This window comes from Mercenaria mercenaria, unplaced genomic scaffold (genome assembly GCF_021730395.1).
Source record: "Mercenaria mercenaria strain notata unplaced genomic scaffold, MADL_Memer_1 contig_3665, whole genome shotgun sequence".
NCBI lineage: Eukaryota > Metazoa > Mollusca > Bivalvia > Venerida > Veneridae > Mercenaria > Mercenaria mercenaria.
In genome coordinates, this window is record NW_026461826.1 from 33,657 (window position 1) to 46,024 (window position 12,368).

A 12,368-nucleotide genomic window follows, 5' to 3' on the forward strand; every position below is an offset into this window, starting at 1 on the left:
GATGAGTACGCTCGGACGAGCATCATAGGCGAGTCCGATATGTTTCTCGAAGGTGAACAAGTCCAAATATATCCTATACTGTTCAGGAAAGTGTTTCAAAATCGTTTCGTTCTATGATATCTTTTTCTCTTGTTTGCAAGGTTTCAAATGTGTTTGTGTAACGTAATGGTACAAGTACAATGTTAGGTTTCTTTTATGTTAGCCTATACTATATACATGTCACACACATTTTTGAACTTAGGGCAATAATTTGAACAATTATGTGGACAGTACAACTCTGATATCACATGCTAAATATCAAGGCTCTAGCTATTATTGATTGAGAAAAGAAGATTTTTAAAGTTTTTTATATATAAGCCTATAGTAAGTACATGTCACACACAGGGGCATAGCCACTTTTGACGTTTAGGCGATAATTTGGACAAGTATGGTAGAGAGTCATCATCATCATCATCATCTTTGATAATGGCAAGCAGTCCTGTTGGACTATAATGGCCATGCGTGGGGGTTAGTAAAGTGAAAGATTATCAAACCTCCCAAGCTACTCAATCCACCCAGGAGGACATTGACAATGTGATAAAAAATAGTGCAAAAACCTACTCAAGCCCTTAAAGCCTATACATTGCATAATCTTCTATGTACATGGTGAAGAAACAAGAGAGTAAGTACTGTTAAAAGATAAAAGCATATATGTACTGTCTAGGGGATGTGTGGTAGCACAGTCAGTCCTGACTTAAACACAGCGTTTGAGTCAGCACTGACTAAGTGCACCGGCAGTGAGTTCCATTCAACTATTGTCCTAGGGAAAAATGAGTACTTTATGTAGTCAACTGATGAGTGTGGTATATGATATGCTAGTTGATGGTGATGTCTGGATGTTCTTAATAGTGGATCCATATATTGTAAAGGTATTATGTCAACAAGCCCATAATGTATTTTATGGAAGAGGCTAAGACGGATGTTCTGTCTTCTGCGCTCTAAGGACTCCCATTGTAATTGCTGTAGTAATTGTGTTACAGTACCTGGCGACTTTGAATAGTTGTTGGCAACAAACCTAGCGGCCCTCTTTTGTACATTTTCTAATTTCTGCTTGTCATTTAATTGATAAGGGTCCCAAACAGAAGCACAGTATTCCAAGGAAGGTCTGACTATTGATTTGTAGGCTGCTGCTTTAGTTTCAGGTTTGGCAGAATGTAGATTTCGTTTTAAGAACCCAAGATTTTGACTGGCCTTGTTTGTTATTTTGCTAATGTGTGGAGACCAAGAGAGATTAGATGAAAGTTCCACACCGAGATAGGTAGCCTGTTTGACCTCAGACAAGGGTTGGCTGTGTAGAAAATAGTCAGTCATGACTGGTTTAGATCTAGGTGGGGTAATGTGCATGATGTGGCATTTATCTACGTTGAAGGCCATCCTCCACTTCCTCTCCCACCCTGCCAGTCTGTCCAGATCTGCTTGAAGGGTCTGTGAGTCCACAGCTGAGCGTATTACTCTATAGATGATACAGTCATCAGCAAACAGTCTCACATCCGAACGAACACTGGCAGGGAGGTCGTTTATGTAGAGAAGAAATAGAAGAGGCCCTAGAACGGAACCCTGGGGGACACCAGAATCAACTGTGGCTACAGACGACATAGCACCATCAACAACTACTTTCTGCGTTCTATTACTGAGAAAGGCTTTTATCCAGTGGTGAGCATTGCCTCTGATACCATAAAATTTAAGCTTGTGGAGGAGTCTTCTATGGTCTACTACATCAAAAGCTTTACTAAAATCCATTATAGCGACATCAACCTGGCCTTCCTTTACAGACTTGACAAGATCATGAACAAAGCCCACAAGTTGGGTCTCACATGATCTACGTGCTCGAAAGCCATGCTGATTGTCAACTATAATATCATTTGCATCCAGATGATCAAGGGTGTTACTAACTACAATGTGTTCAAGTATTTTGCATGCAATGCATGTCAGTGACACTGGCCTATAGTTGCTAGGTTTAAACTTCTCCCCCTTTTTAAAGACAGGGGTGACATTTGCCTGATTCCAGTCAGATGGTACGAGTCCGGACTGTAAGGACTTATTGAAAATGAGAGTGAAAATTGGTGCTATTTCATCAGCACACTCTTTAAGAATTCTAGGTTTTATGGCATCTGGGCCAGCTGCTTTATGGGATTTAGTCCTTTAAGTAGTTTAGAGACGCCATTTTCAGAAACTGAAATATTTTTCATGTCAGGGTAAGGATTGTTTCCAAGGTCTGGGAGTACAGAATCATCTGGTTTGGTAAAAACAGAGGAAAACTGATGGTTTAATATATTTGCCTTATCACGAGAACTGGACTTCAGTATGCCATCTTCTCTAAGGGGTGCAACACCACAGGAGTCTTTCTTAAGGCTTTTAATGAAACTCCAAAATTTTTTGGTAGTTCCATGTTTTTGTTCAGTAGGATCACATACAATGTTGTTAATGTAATTCCAGTAGGCTTTTCTTGTTTTCTTTTGTATAAGTGCTTTCAGTTTCTTAAGTTTATCAAGGTACTTTCCTTTTGACTTTTTGAACTTGGCATACAGTCTATCCCTTTTTTTAAGCAACTTTTTATTTCAGTGTTTATCCAAGCCAAGTGGTGTTTCCCATTTACATTTTTAGATGGTACATAATTATCTGTCAAACTCCTAGTTTAGACGTGAAGTTATCCCAAAACTCCTGAACATTTAGTTTATCGGACATTTTATTTAGTTCTATTCCAAAATTTACTAACTCTGATTTAAAACCAGCCCAATCAGCTTTATCAAATAAAAGTATCTTTCTTTTTCTTTGTAATTTATTCGGGGGGTAGCTGTTATATCAATGAAAGGGATACAGTGGTCACTAAAGCCAGGAATGACTTTGATATTGTCAACTAAGGTTGGATTATTTATAAATAAAAGGTCTAAGGTATTTTGAGTAGTGTCTGTAGTTCTAGTTGGCTCATGAATCAATTGCTGAAAACCAAAGGAGTCTGCTAAGTCAAGGAGTTTGTTACTTTCATCTGCATGGGTAGCACCAGTATCAACTGTAAGAGATTGCCAATTAACATTTCCAAGATTAAAATCTCCCCCAACTATGATGGTGTTGTTACTACTGTCAATAAGTAAGGTGGTACGATTTATTTCATCTATGCAACTAAGGTCCTTGTCTGGTCTGTAGGCACTACAAACATAAAGATCTTGTTTACTTTCCTGTTTGATCTGAGCCCAGATGATCTCCGAGTCTGACTGAATTTCCGGTAGAGAATTACTGGTAAGCTTATTTGAAACAAGAATGAAAACCCCACCTCCCGTACGACGTTTACGATCTTTTCTGTAGACTTTATAATCGGGTGGAAAGACTTCAGAATTTTTATGTGTGGCTTCAGCCATGATTCGGTACCAAGCACAATATCAGGCTTAACAGTTGTTAACATTGCAAGAAAACCCAATTTTTTACTTTTTACAGACTGGCAGTTTGCAGTAATGATTTTGAGATGTTGGATATTTTGTTTCCTTCGAATTTGTTTAGGAGCTCTGTTTGTCTGAATGTTTGTTACTGGGTGTGATGATTTTCTAGTTGGAGTACTACTATGAAGGGGATGTTGGATTGTGGCTGTTGGTGATTTTAAACATGACAGATCTGAGCTGACATCTGAGATGGAATTATTTGAGTCGGCAATTGACGAGTTTTCAAAAAGTGATGATGCAAAATTTGGTATCCCACATTTATGACACTCCCAAAATTCATCTGAGTGATCACTGTAAAAATTATACATATGTGAGCTCATGCCCTGGCACTGTGCATGATACCATGTACTACATTCCTCACAATAAATACCACGGTCTGGATGCCAACCTACTACTTTAGTACAAATACCGCAAAGATCTGATCTATTTGTAACTGTGCTGTTTGGTCCTGGGTTGGTTTCAGTGTCAAAAGCCATCATTATTAATATGAGGCAGATATACATGAGTGTGAGTCTATTTTGATTGAGGAGCCTCTTTCTGAATTTTTTCAAGTGAAGCAGTCCAGAGGACAAAGCAAAGCAAGATCTAAAGCAGGAATACCATTATCTGTTCTTGTATATGTACTAAATTTCTGAGCAAATTTTGACAGTAAATATGGGCTAACCCCAGAGCAACAGATGTTGTTTAGCTTAATGGAACCCAACTTTCTGAAGGCACCTCCTCCAATCTGATATGACAGCTCAGCACTCATAATATATAGAGATAAGGATAGAATCCCCACCATACACAGAGTGATTCTACACATGTCTACTGCAACAAAGGCAAAAAGAGGTAAATTTCGTAAGTCGCGAAAATAGATGACAAAGCGACAGTGGAGCAAGGAAAAAGCCGAAAACAGTTTGGGAAAGGTCAAAAATTACCCTCACTCTGTATAAGATGTCTCTATGTCCCTATTTTTCATGAAATTGATGGTAAAGAACCTGATGGAAATGGTTAATTTGTGAAAAAAAGGGACCTATCGAAGAAAGTGAACCCCACGCATTTCACTTCCGGTGTTTTTTTCACACCCTTATATCACATGCCAAATATCAAGGCACTAAGGAAAAATATCTTTAAAGTCTGATAGCTGAAAACCTATTTCTAAACAAAAAGACCCATATGTTATATGAATCGGAACCATTTGAACAACTTTGAGATCATTTGTGTAAAGTTTCATCAAAATCCATTCTGTGATTTTGGAGGAGATGTTGTTTAAAGAAATTGTTGATGGAAAGTCATCACGCCCTCTGGTGGCCATGTTTTTAACGAATAAAAAAACTGAACAATATTTGTAGAAGGTCACACAAGGACCATTTGTATGAAATCATTTTAAAATTCTGCTAACATTACAAGAATATTTTCTAATTTTCTACTATATACATATAGGGAAAAGTGACCACGACCTCTGGCGGCCATGTTTTTGGATGAATCGGTAAAATTTGAACAATCTTTGTAGAGGTTGACATAAGGACCATTTTTGTGAAATTATTTCAAAATCGAACCATCGATGTAGGAAAAAATGTTGTTTCAAGTTTATTTTCTATTTTTAGCTCTGGCAACCCCTATGCAAAACCGTTTGAACAACCAAGGAACATCACGGCAGAGTTTCATCAAAATCCATTCAGTGGTTTTGGAGATGTTGTTTAAACACAATTGTTGACGACGGACGGACGACTTGACGGACGGAAGAACGGACACACGCAGCACGGACAACGGACACAGCGTGATCACAATAGCTCATCACGAGAATTTTGTGTTCAGGTGAGCTAAAAGGAAAATGTGTCTCCTGAAATTCATTGTCATGCTTCTCCTAATTTAAGCATGTTTAAAAGATGACCCAATAAAGAAAAATCAAACAACAAAACAGGTACATAACCCTGAAAATGTATTCATATGCCAATGAGTGTATTTTGCGAAAGGTGTCAAGGAAATTATTGTTTGTCTTGCACATATTCCCTCCTGGCGCTCCTTCAACTTCGGCAGAGATAGTTCCGGTTAATGCCGTAAGCGATAAAGATATCCACGACTTGAAGCTGCTGACCTGATCTGCTTGAATCTGCATACACTTTCCATTCTTTTCTAATTGTCTATATATCCATAGCGTTTCGTTGTCATCCGCAACCCATCTGCCGAACATACGCCCTAGTGGCCTCCGAACTTGTAACTGCGGCATATCAGAAATATTCCGCCTGTAACGAAGAACAGAGTAAAACTTAATCAATTGTCATACATTTAGTATAGACATTCAGCAATGTTTTGGAAGGTTTGGATCAGTAGAAAAAGAAAATAAAGACATAGATCCAGTAAGAATAGCTTTCGAGACCTCTAAACGAAACCATACTGCTCTGTACATAAACACTAGTCATTTTAACTTTTGGGGTTGAACTTATTTCAACATAAACTTTTTGGAGTGGAATAAGTAGTATGTTATGAAATGAAACACACAAAAAATCCCCAACAAGAGGGCTAAGATGGCCTGAGTAACACAGAATAACAGTGTAAACATGATTTACTCAGTGATTTCATGGAGACAAATATTCTTACCAATTTACATTAAGATTGGACCAAAAAATGTAACATCTTGAGTGTAAACACGCTTAGTCTTTGATTTGACATGGTGACCTAGTTTTTGACCCTACATTACTACATGACCATATAAACATTTATCCGATATTTCATGTAGACAAACATTCTGACCACGTTTCATGCACATCAAACGAGAAAGTAGCCCGCCCGCTTAGGGAGAGCGAAAATCTACGGATCTCAGGGTCGTGAGTTCGAGCCCTGGGCGTATATTCTCCTTGACGATTTGATGAAAGACATTGTGTCTGAAATCATTTGTCCTCCACCTCTGATGCATGTGGGGGAGTTGGCAGTTACTTGCGGAGAACAGGTTTGTACTGGTACAGAATCCAGGAACATCGGTTAGGTTAACTGCCCGCCGTTACATAACTGAAATACTGTTGAAAAACGGCGTTAAAATCAAAACAAACAAACAAATGAACAAGAATGTAATCAAGCTTTTCCTTCCATTTGACCGGGTGACCTAGCTTTTGACTCCATATGACCCAGTTTCAAAATTAGCCTAGGAATCATCAAGATAAACATTTTGACAATGTTTCATGAAGATAGGGTCATAAATGTGGCCTAAAGAGTGTTAACAAGCCTTTCCTTTGATTTGACAGGGTGACCTAGTTTTTGACCCCATATGACCCATTTTAAACTTGGCCTAGAAATTTTCAAGATAAACATTTTGATTAAGTTTCATGAAGATATGGTCATAAATGTGGCCTCTAGGTTGTTGACAAGCTTTTCATTTGATCTGACCTGATAACCTAGTTTTTGACTCGACATGACCCAGTTTCGATCCAGGCCTAGAGATCATCAAGTTAATCATTCTGTGCAAGTTTGTATCAAATCAAAGCATAGATGAAACCTCTACATGGCTGAAAGGGCCAAAATAGAAAATTTTGCCCCTTTCCGGGGCAGTAACTCTAAAACCCATGATGGAATCTAGCCGGTTTTCGAAAGGAACAGAGATCTTATTGTGACTGAAGTTGTGTGTATTAGTGTGGTTAAAATCAAATATAAAATGTCACTTCTATCGTGTTCACAAGGTAAAAATTAACAAATATTGGCTCTTTCATGGGTCAATCAGGGGACGTAACTCCGGAACCTAAGATTGTATCTGACAGATTTATCATGGAATTCAAGATTTATTGTAGTTGAAGATATTTTGCAAGTTTGTATCAAATCAAACCATAAAAGAAGTCTCCCCTTTCTAAATTCCAGTTTGTTTAGTTCTGTCCATTGTTTTCTCGTTTAGGGCAAACACATTATTTTAACTGAGGACCATACGCCACTTTTCATGGAATTACACACTAGTGTAGCATTGAAGGTTTCATGTGCACCGCCGTATGAACACATCTGTGGATCTCTCTAAATTGTTTTTTTACTGTTAACATGTGTAAATATTGAGTTCTGCTCAACCCGGGGCTAGAGGGCATTGACGGTAGCATGCATTTCCACTACCGACCACGAACAGGCTCAGTCAAACCGAGCCTGCAATATTTTCGATTTGTTGTGTTGAGCGACCTGTGGAGTTTCCACTTTTTCTATTTTATTATCACAGCAGCGTTGTTTGTGTCGTGTGGCGGCCGTAAAACGTCTCCCCGTACATTCAATCAGGGCTGTAATATTTTGATCTTTTCAGATTGTTCAGCACGACTTTTATGTTCTGTTATTGGTACTGTTTAGTTTCTGAGCATGAACATTTCCGACTGGGTAGTTCCAATACTCCCGCTTTCTTAGCTTTGGGTATTGTATAATCACCCCTTGGAAATGGTGCCTGCTTTTTAATTTTGTCTTTTGGCAGTTCCTGTGATATGCAGGCTCCATAACCTCAGATCTCCTTTCTAAATTCCAGTTTGTTTAGTTCTGCTCATTGTTTTCTCGTTTAGGGCAAACACAATATTTTAACTGGGGACCATACGCCGCCTTTTATGGATTTACACACTAGTGTAGCACTGAAGGTTCCATGTGCACCGGCGTATGAACACATCTGCGGATCTCTCTAAATTGTTTTTTTTTTTTCGTACTTTTAACATGTGTAAATGTTGAGTTCTGCTCAACCCGGGGTTAGAGGGCGTGAACGGTAGAATGCATTTCCACTACTGCAATATTTTCGTTTTTGTTGTGTTGAGCGATCTATGGAGTTTCCACTTTTCTATTCAGTTTTCAAAAGGAATTGAGATATCATGTCAAGACAAGCTGTGTGCAAGTTTGATTAAAGTGGATTGCAAAATGTGGTCTCTATCATGTTCACAAACCAATAATAGCAAATTTTGACTCTTTAAGGGGCCATAACTGTGGAACCCATGATGGGATCTGGCCAGTTTTCAAAAGGAATTTAGATATCATGTCAAGACAAGCTGTGTGCAAGTTTGATTAAAGTGGATTGCACAATGTGGTCTCTATCATATTCACAAACCAATAATAGCAAATTTTGGCCCTTCAAAGGGGCATAACTCTGGAACCCATGATAGGATCTGGCCAGTTTTCGAAAGGAACCGAGATATTATGACATTATTCCAATACAAGTTGTGTGCAAGTTTGATTAAAATTTTAAATTGCAAAATATGGTCTCTATCGTGTTTACATGCCAAAAATAGAAATTTTGGCCCTTTAAGGGGCCATAAATCTGGAACCTATGACGGGATCTTGCCAGGTTTCGAAAGGAACCGAGATATTATGTTAATACAAGTTAGGTGCAAGGTTGATTAAAAATGATTGCAAAATGTGGTCTCTATCGTGTTCACTAGCAATTGTGATCGGACGACAGATGACGGACGGACGACGGACAAACTGCGATCACAAAAGGTCACCTTGTTACTACGTAACAACATCCCAGCATATTGCATCTGAAATTCTGAAGTAACGTCTAATGCGTATTGTGGCCGTTACTGTGGACCATATGCTGTATTGTTCCACTAGTGGTGTACTAGCATCTGAAATTCTGAAGTAACGTCTCTACTAAAGGTGTATATAGCATAAATAATGGCTTTGAATATCGGAAAAAGAGACTTCTAGGAGTACTCGTCGACTACGATTAGTATTTTACCATCTTTTTCAAAAAGCGTCTAGGTGATATAACTCAGAACATAGGTGTCAAAATTCAGAACATAGAATTTCTAACAAAATTATACATATTTAAAAAACAAACTCGTTGGCAATGAAGATAACAGGTGTTGAACACCAAATACAATGTATCCGATAGCAAAGTCAAAAACAATAAAAAAAAATCATCAGTGAGTCGTAAAACAAGAGCTGCATGCAAAACTTTAACAAGATGTGACGCCGACGCCAATGTGAGTACAACAGCTCGGACTAGTCTTCAAAATGTATTCATAATGTCACTGCAGATGGGTAGGGTACTTAATAACCTAAATATCTGGTTGAAATTTATAAACAGTTACGGCAATTATTTATAAACTGCTTCCTGAATTGCTTAATTATGTAATGCATGCGTTATACCAATACTTTATCTAATTGTTCATTTAATTGATTTTATTATAGATAAATTTGCAACCAACTGGTAATCATCAATTTCTAACAATATAACCGGCTTATAGAAATATGTAAATGATTAACATATACACCATATAACATAGGCCGAGTTGAACATACATTGTCCGTAAATATTGGCCTGGCACTCAATAATCTTCGCCAATATTTTCAGACGTTTTTGTTACTATACGTAATATTTGTATCCTGAAAATATATTTAACACTAAAATAAGCTAGATAACCCCCGATGCCACGGTAGCGCAGTGGTAAGATGTCTGACTTCCACGCTCGTTACCACGGGTTCGAAATCACCTCGCACATTTTTTTTAATTCATTGTAATTTTATCGGTATTCCTTTTATTCTTACTTTTATTATTTTATGTAACAAATTTCACAAATTTTATCTGTTTTCTCTTGTAGTATTTATTTTCTGGAAATTCTTGTGACAAGTAAAGTATCTTTTTATCGTCTAAGATATATTCAAAGATTTTTGTTAACGACTAACTTGAATTTCTTTCAATAAATGAACCATAAAAATCTGGATAAGTTTTATCAGATAAGCGTGGCAATTTTCCTGCCGATTAAATTTGCAGATAAAATTTGAAAAAAAAAATATATATGGTGAAACACAGGACTCGAACCCACAACCCCGAGATTGGCAGCTAAACGTGTTGTCCGCACAGCTACCTGCACATGTGGCATTACGTATATGGAATAGTTTTATCGCACATCGAAAATTAATTTACGGAAATATACGGAATATTCATGAGTGACAAGTCAATACTTACGTAATGTACTTTACGAACGTCTATCAACGCCTGGCATTGATTTTCTAATTTATAAAAAGTAGAAAAAATATATCTATGTTCAAACTACAAAAATACATCATATCGTATGTAAACGGAGTCATGTTACTGACAAGTTTGTAAAACAGTTTGCAAATACCTGTCACAACAAAGATCATCCAAATATTCTCCAATTGGTTTTTTGTACCAAAGCAACTGGGTCCCATACTCATTGGAAATTGAACGTTTCGAATAATATATATCTGAAGGCAACAGAAAAGGCATTACGACTCGTATTGATAGGCACTTACTTCGAATTTAAAATGCGCAATTTTTAAATATTGTACGGGTGTTTCCTAAATAGCAATAGTTTGTAGAGAATTCAAGTGTGAAAAATGGTTGATATATCGAATGTGTGCATACATAAATCAACCATCATGTAGAGTTAAAATTTACCTGTGTTTATCTGGGTGTTTAATCTGAATATGAATTCATTGGGTAAATTGCATTACATAAAACTCCTGATAATAGCGATTGTTAAAATGCAAATATAGAACTTAAAGGGACTAATCCATAATATTTTAGTCAAAAATAATTTCTCTCAAAAATCCATAGAATGTAATTTAAAAATAATTACTCTGATACCAAACTTATTGACAAGATTGTTTTTGCAAGAAATCTTAGAGACAACCAAAAATATTGTGCAGAAGGTAGTAAACCATTGCAACGCTTTTAAAATAATACAGAAAATTTACATTATTCTTGCATTTCTACCGATATCTAACATTTTTTTACCCATTTTATCATTTTTCTGTGTCATATATATCCAAATTAAATTTGTTCTACTAAACACTGTCAAAACACCATATAACTACTGTCAAAACTGCTTTTTCGCACAGGCAGAAGTAACGTACCTGAGACACAGTATGGGTCCATGAACCATATACATTTTGTACATTTAAATTTATTGCAATGATAACATTTTCGGAGAAAAAATGCCAAAAAGTCATTCTGAAATCTTCTTTGCCCCTGTGACAATAAGCCATTCACCTGGCTCTCTTAAATGTTCCGTGCAAGTAAATTAATCTCAAATAGCAATAATGTACAGGTCTGCTACTAAAAGAATATAGATCTAAAAGTACTGATGTGGCTTTGAGTTTTACAACTGGCACATTTTCAAAAAAAACAATCATGTTTTATTTCAGATGGTGAAGGAAAAGGGAATATACCATGCTCAGCAGAATTTTGTTACATTTGTTAAAGAAATATACCTGATATTCAGTGTTTTTCTTTTAAATTATAGCAGAGAATTTTGACCAAGAAATCGTTCAACCATCTGACTTACCGTTAGCGAACGTGAAATTATAAATAAATAAAATTCTAAAGAAAAATATATGGCGGAAAATGCCTCATTTTACCACATTTAAACAATATAGATATTTCTGTAATAAATCGCTAACCACCCATTAATTGTATCACAAGAACTTCTACATAGATCAATGAATGGATAACGGTACTGCAACATATTTTAAAACGCTGATTTCATCGATATTATACTTCCGAATCTTTATTATTTATGTTTTTGATGCTTTTTTAGTTTGACATCAGACATCAGTTTTGGGTATGTCCCTTTAAGTGTGGTGAATATGTTCTTCTTTAAAATCTTATTGATTTATCATTGCACGTTCATTTAACACATCTAGGTTTCGAGAATATAATCTGCTAGATGTAAGGTATGCCCAAATTAAGTAATATACATAACACAGAGTTAAAGTCAACCTCATCAGCTAAGTATCTAGGAATAACTATCACCAATGATTTAAACTGGTCACAACATATAGAGAACATAACTTCTAAGGCAACCTCTTCCCTTCGATTTATTCAGAGAAATGTCAAGACAGACAAAATAAAGGTTAAACAAGCCGCATACACCACTTACGTCCGCCCCCAGTTAGAATGATGTTCAAGTGTGTGGCATCCCTGGCAGAAATCTCTCACTCATAAAC

General features: G+C 36.8%; 1 protein-coding gene across 1 annotated transcript; it reads right to left on the bottom strand.

Annotated features, from left to right (window-relative positions):
* Positions 1-5,179: 5,179 nt before the first annotated feature.
* On the bottom strand, positions 5,180-10,668 carry LOC128553275 (uncharacterized). The gene is made up of 2 exons (XM_053534406.1): positions 10,523-10,668; positions 5,180-5,701 (listed from the first exon to the last, which is right to left on the bottom strand). Exons 1-2 carry the CDS (start codon positions 10,645-10,647, stop codon positions 5,338-5,340), a joined length of 489 nt encoding a protein of 162 aa, XP_053390381.1. The 5' UTR covers positions 10,648-10,668; the 3' UTR covers positions 5,180-5,337.
* Between the last annotated feature and the right edge of the window lie 1,700 nt (positions 10,669-12,368).

Excerpts from the sequence above, each read along its gene's own strand:
- LOC128553275 (XM_053534406.1), bottom strand. The coding sequence starts at position 10,647 with ATGCCTTTTCTGTTGCCTTCAGATATATATTATTCGAAACGTTCAATT. Across the intron at positions 5,702-10,522 it reads GATGATCTTTGTTGTGACAG|GCGGAATATTTCTGATATGC; the intron begins GTATTTGCAAAC and ends TCTTCGTTACAG.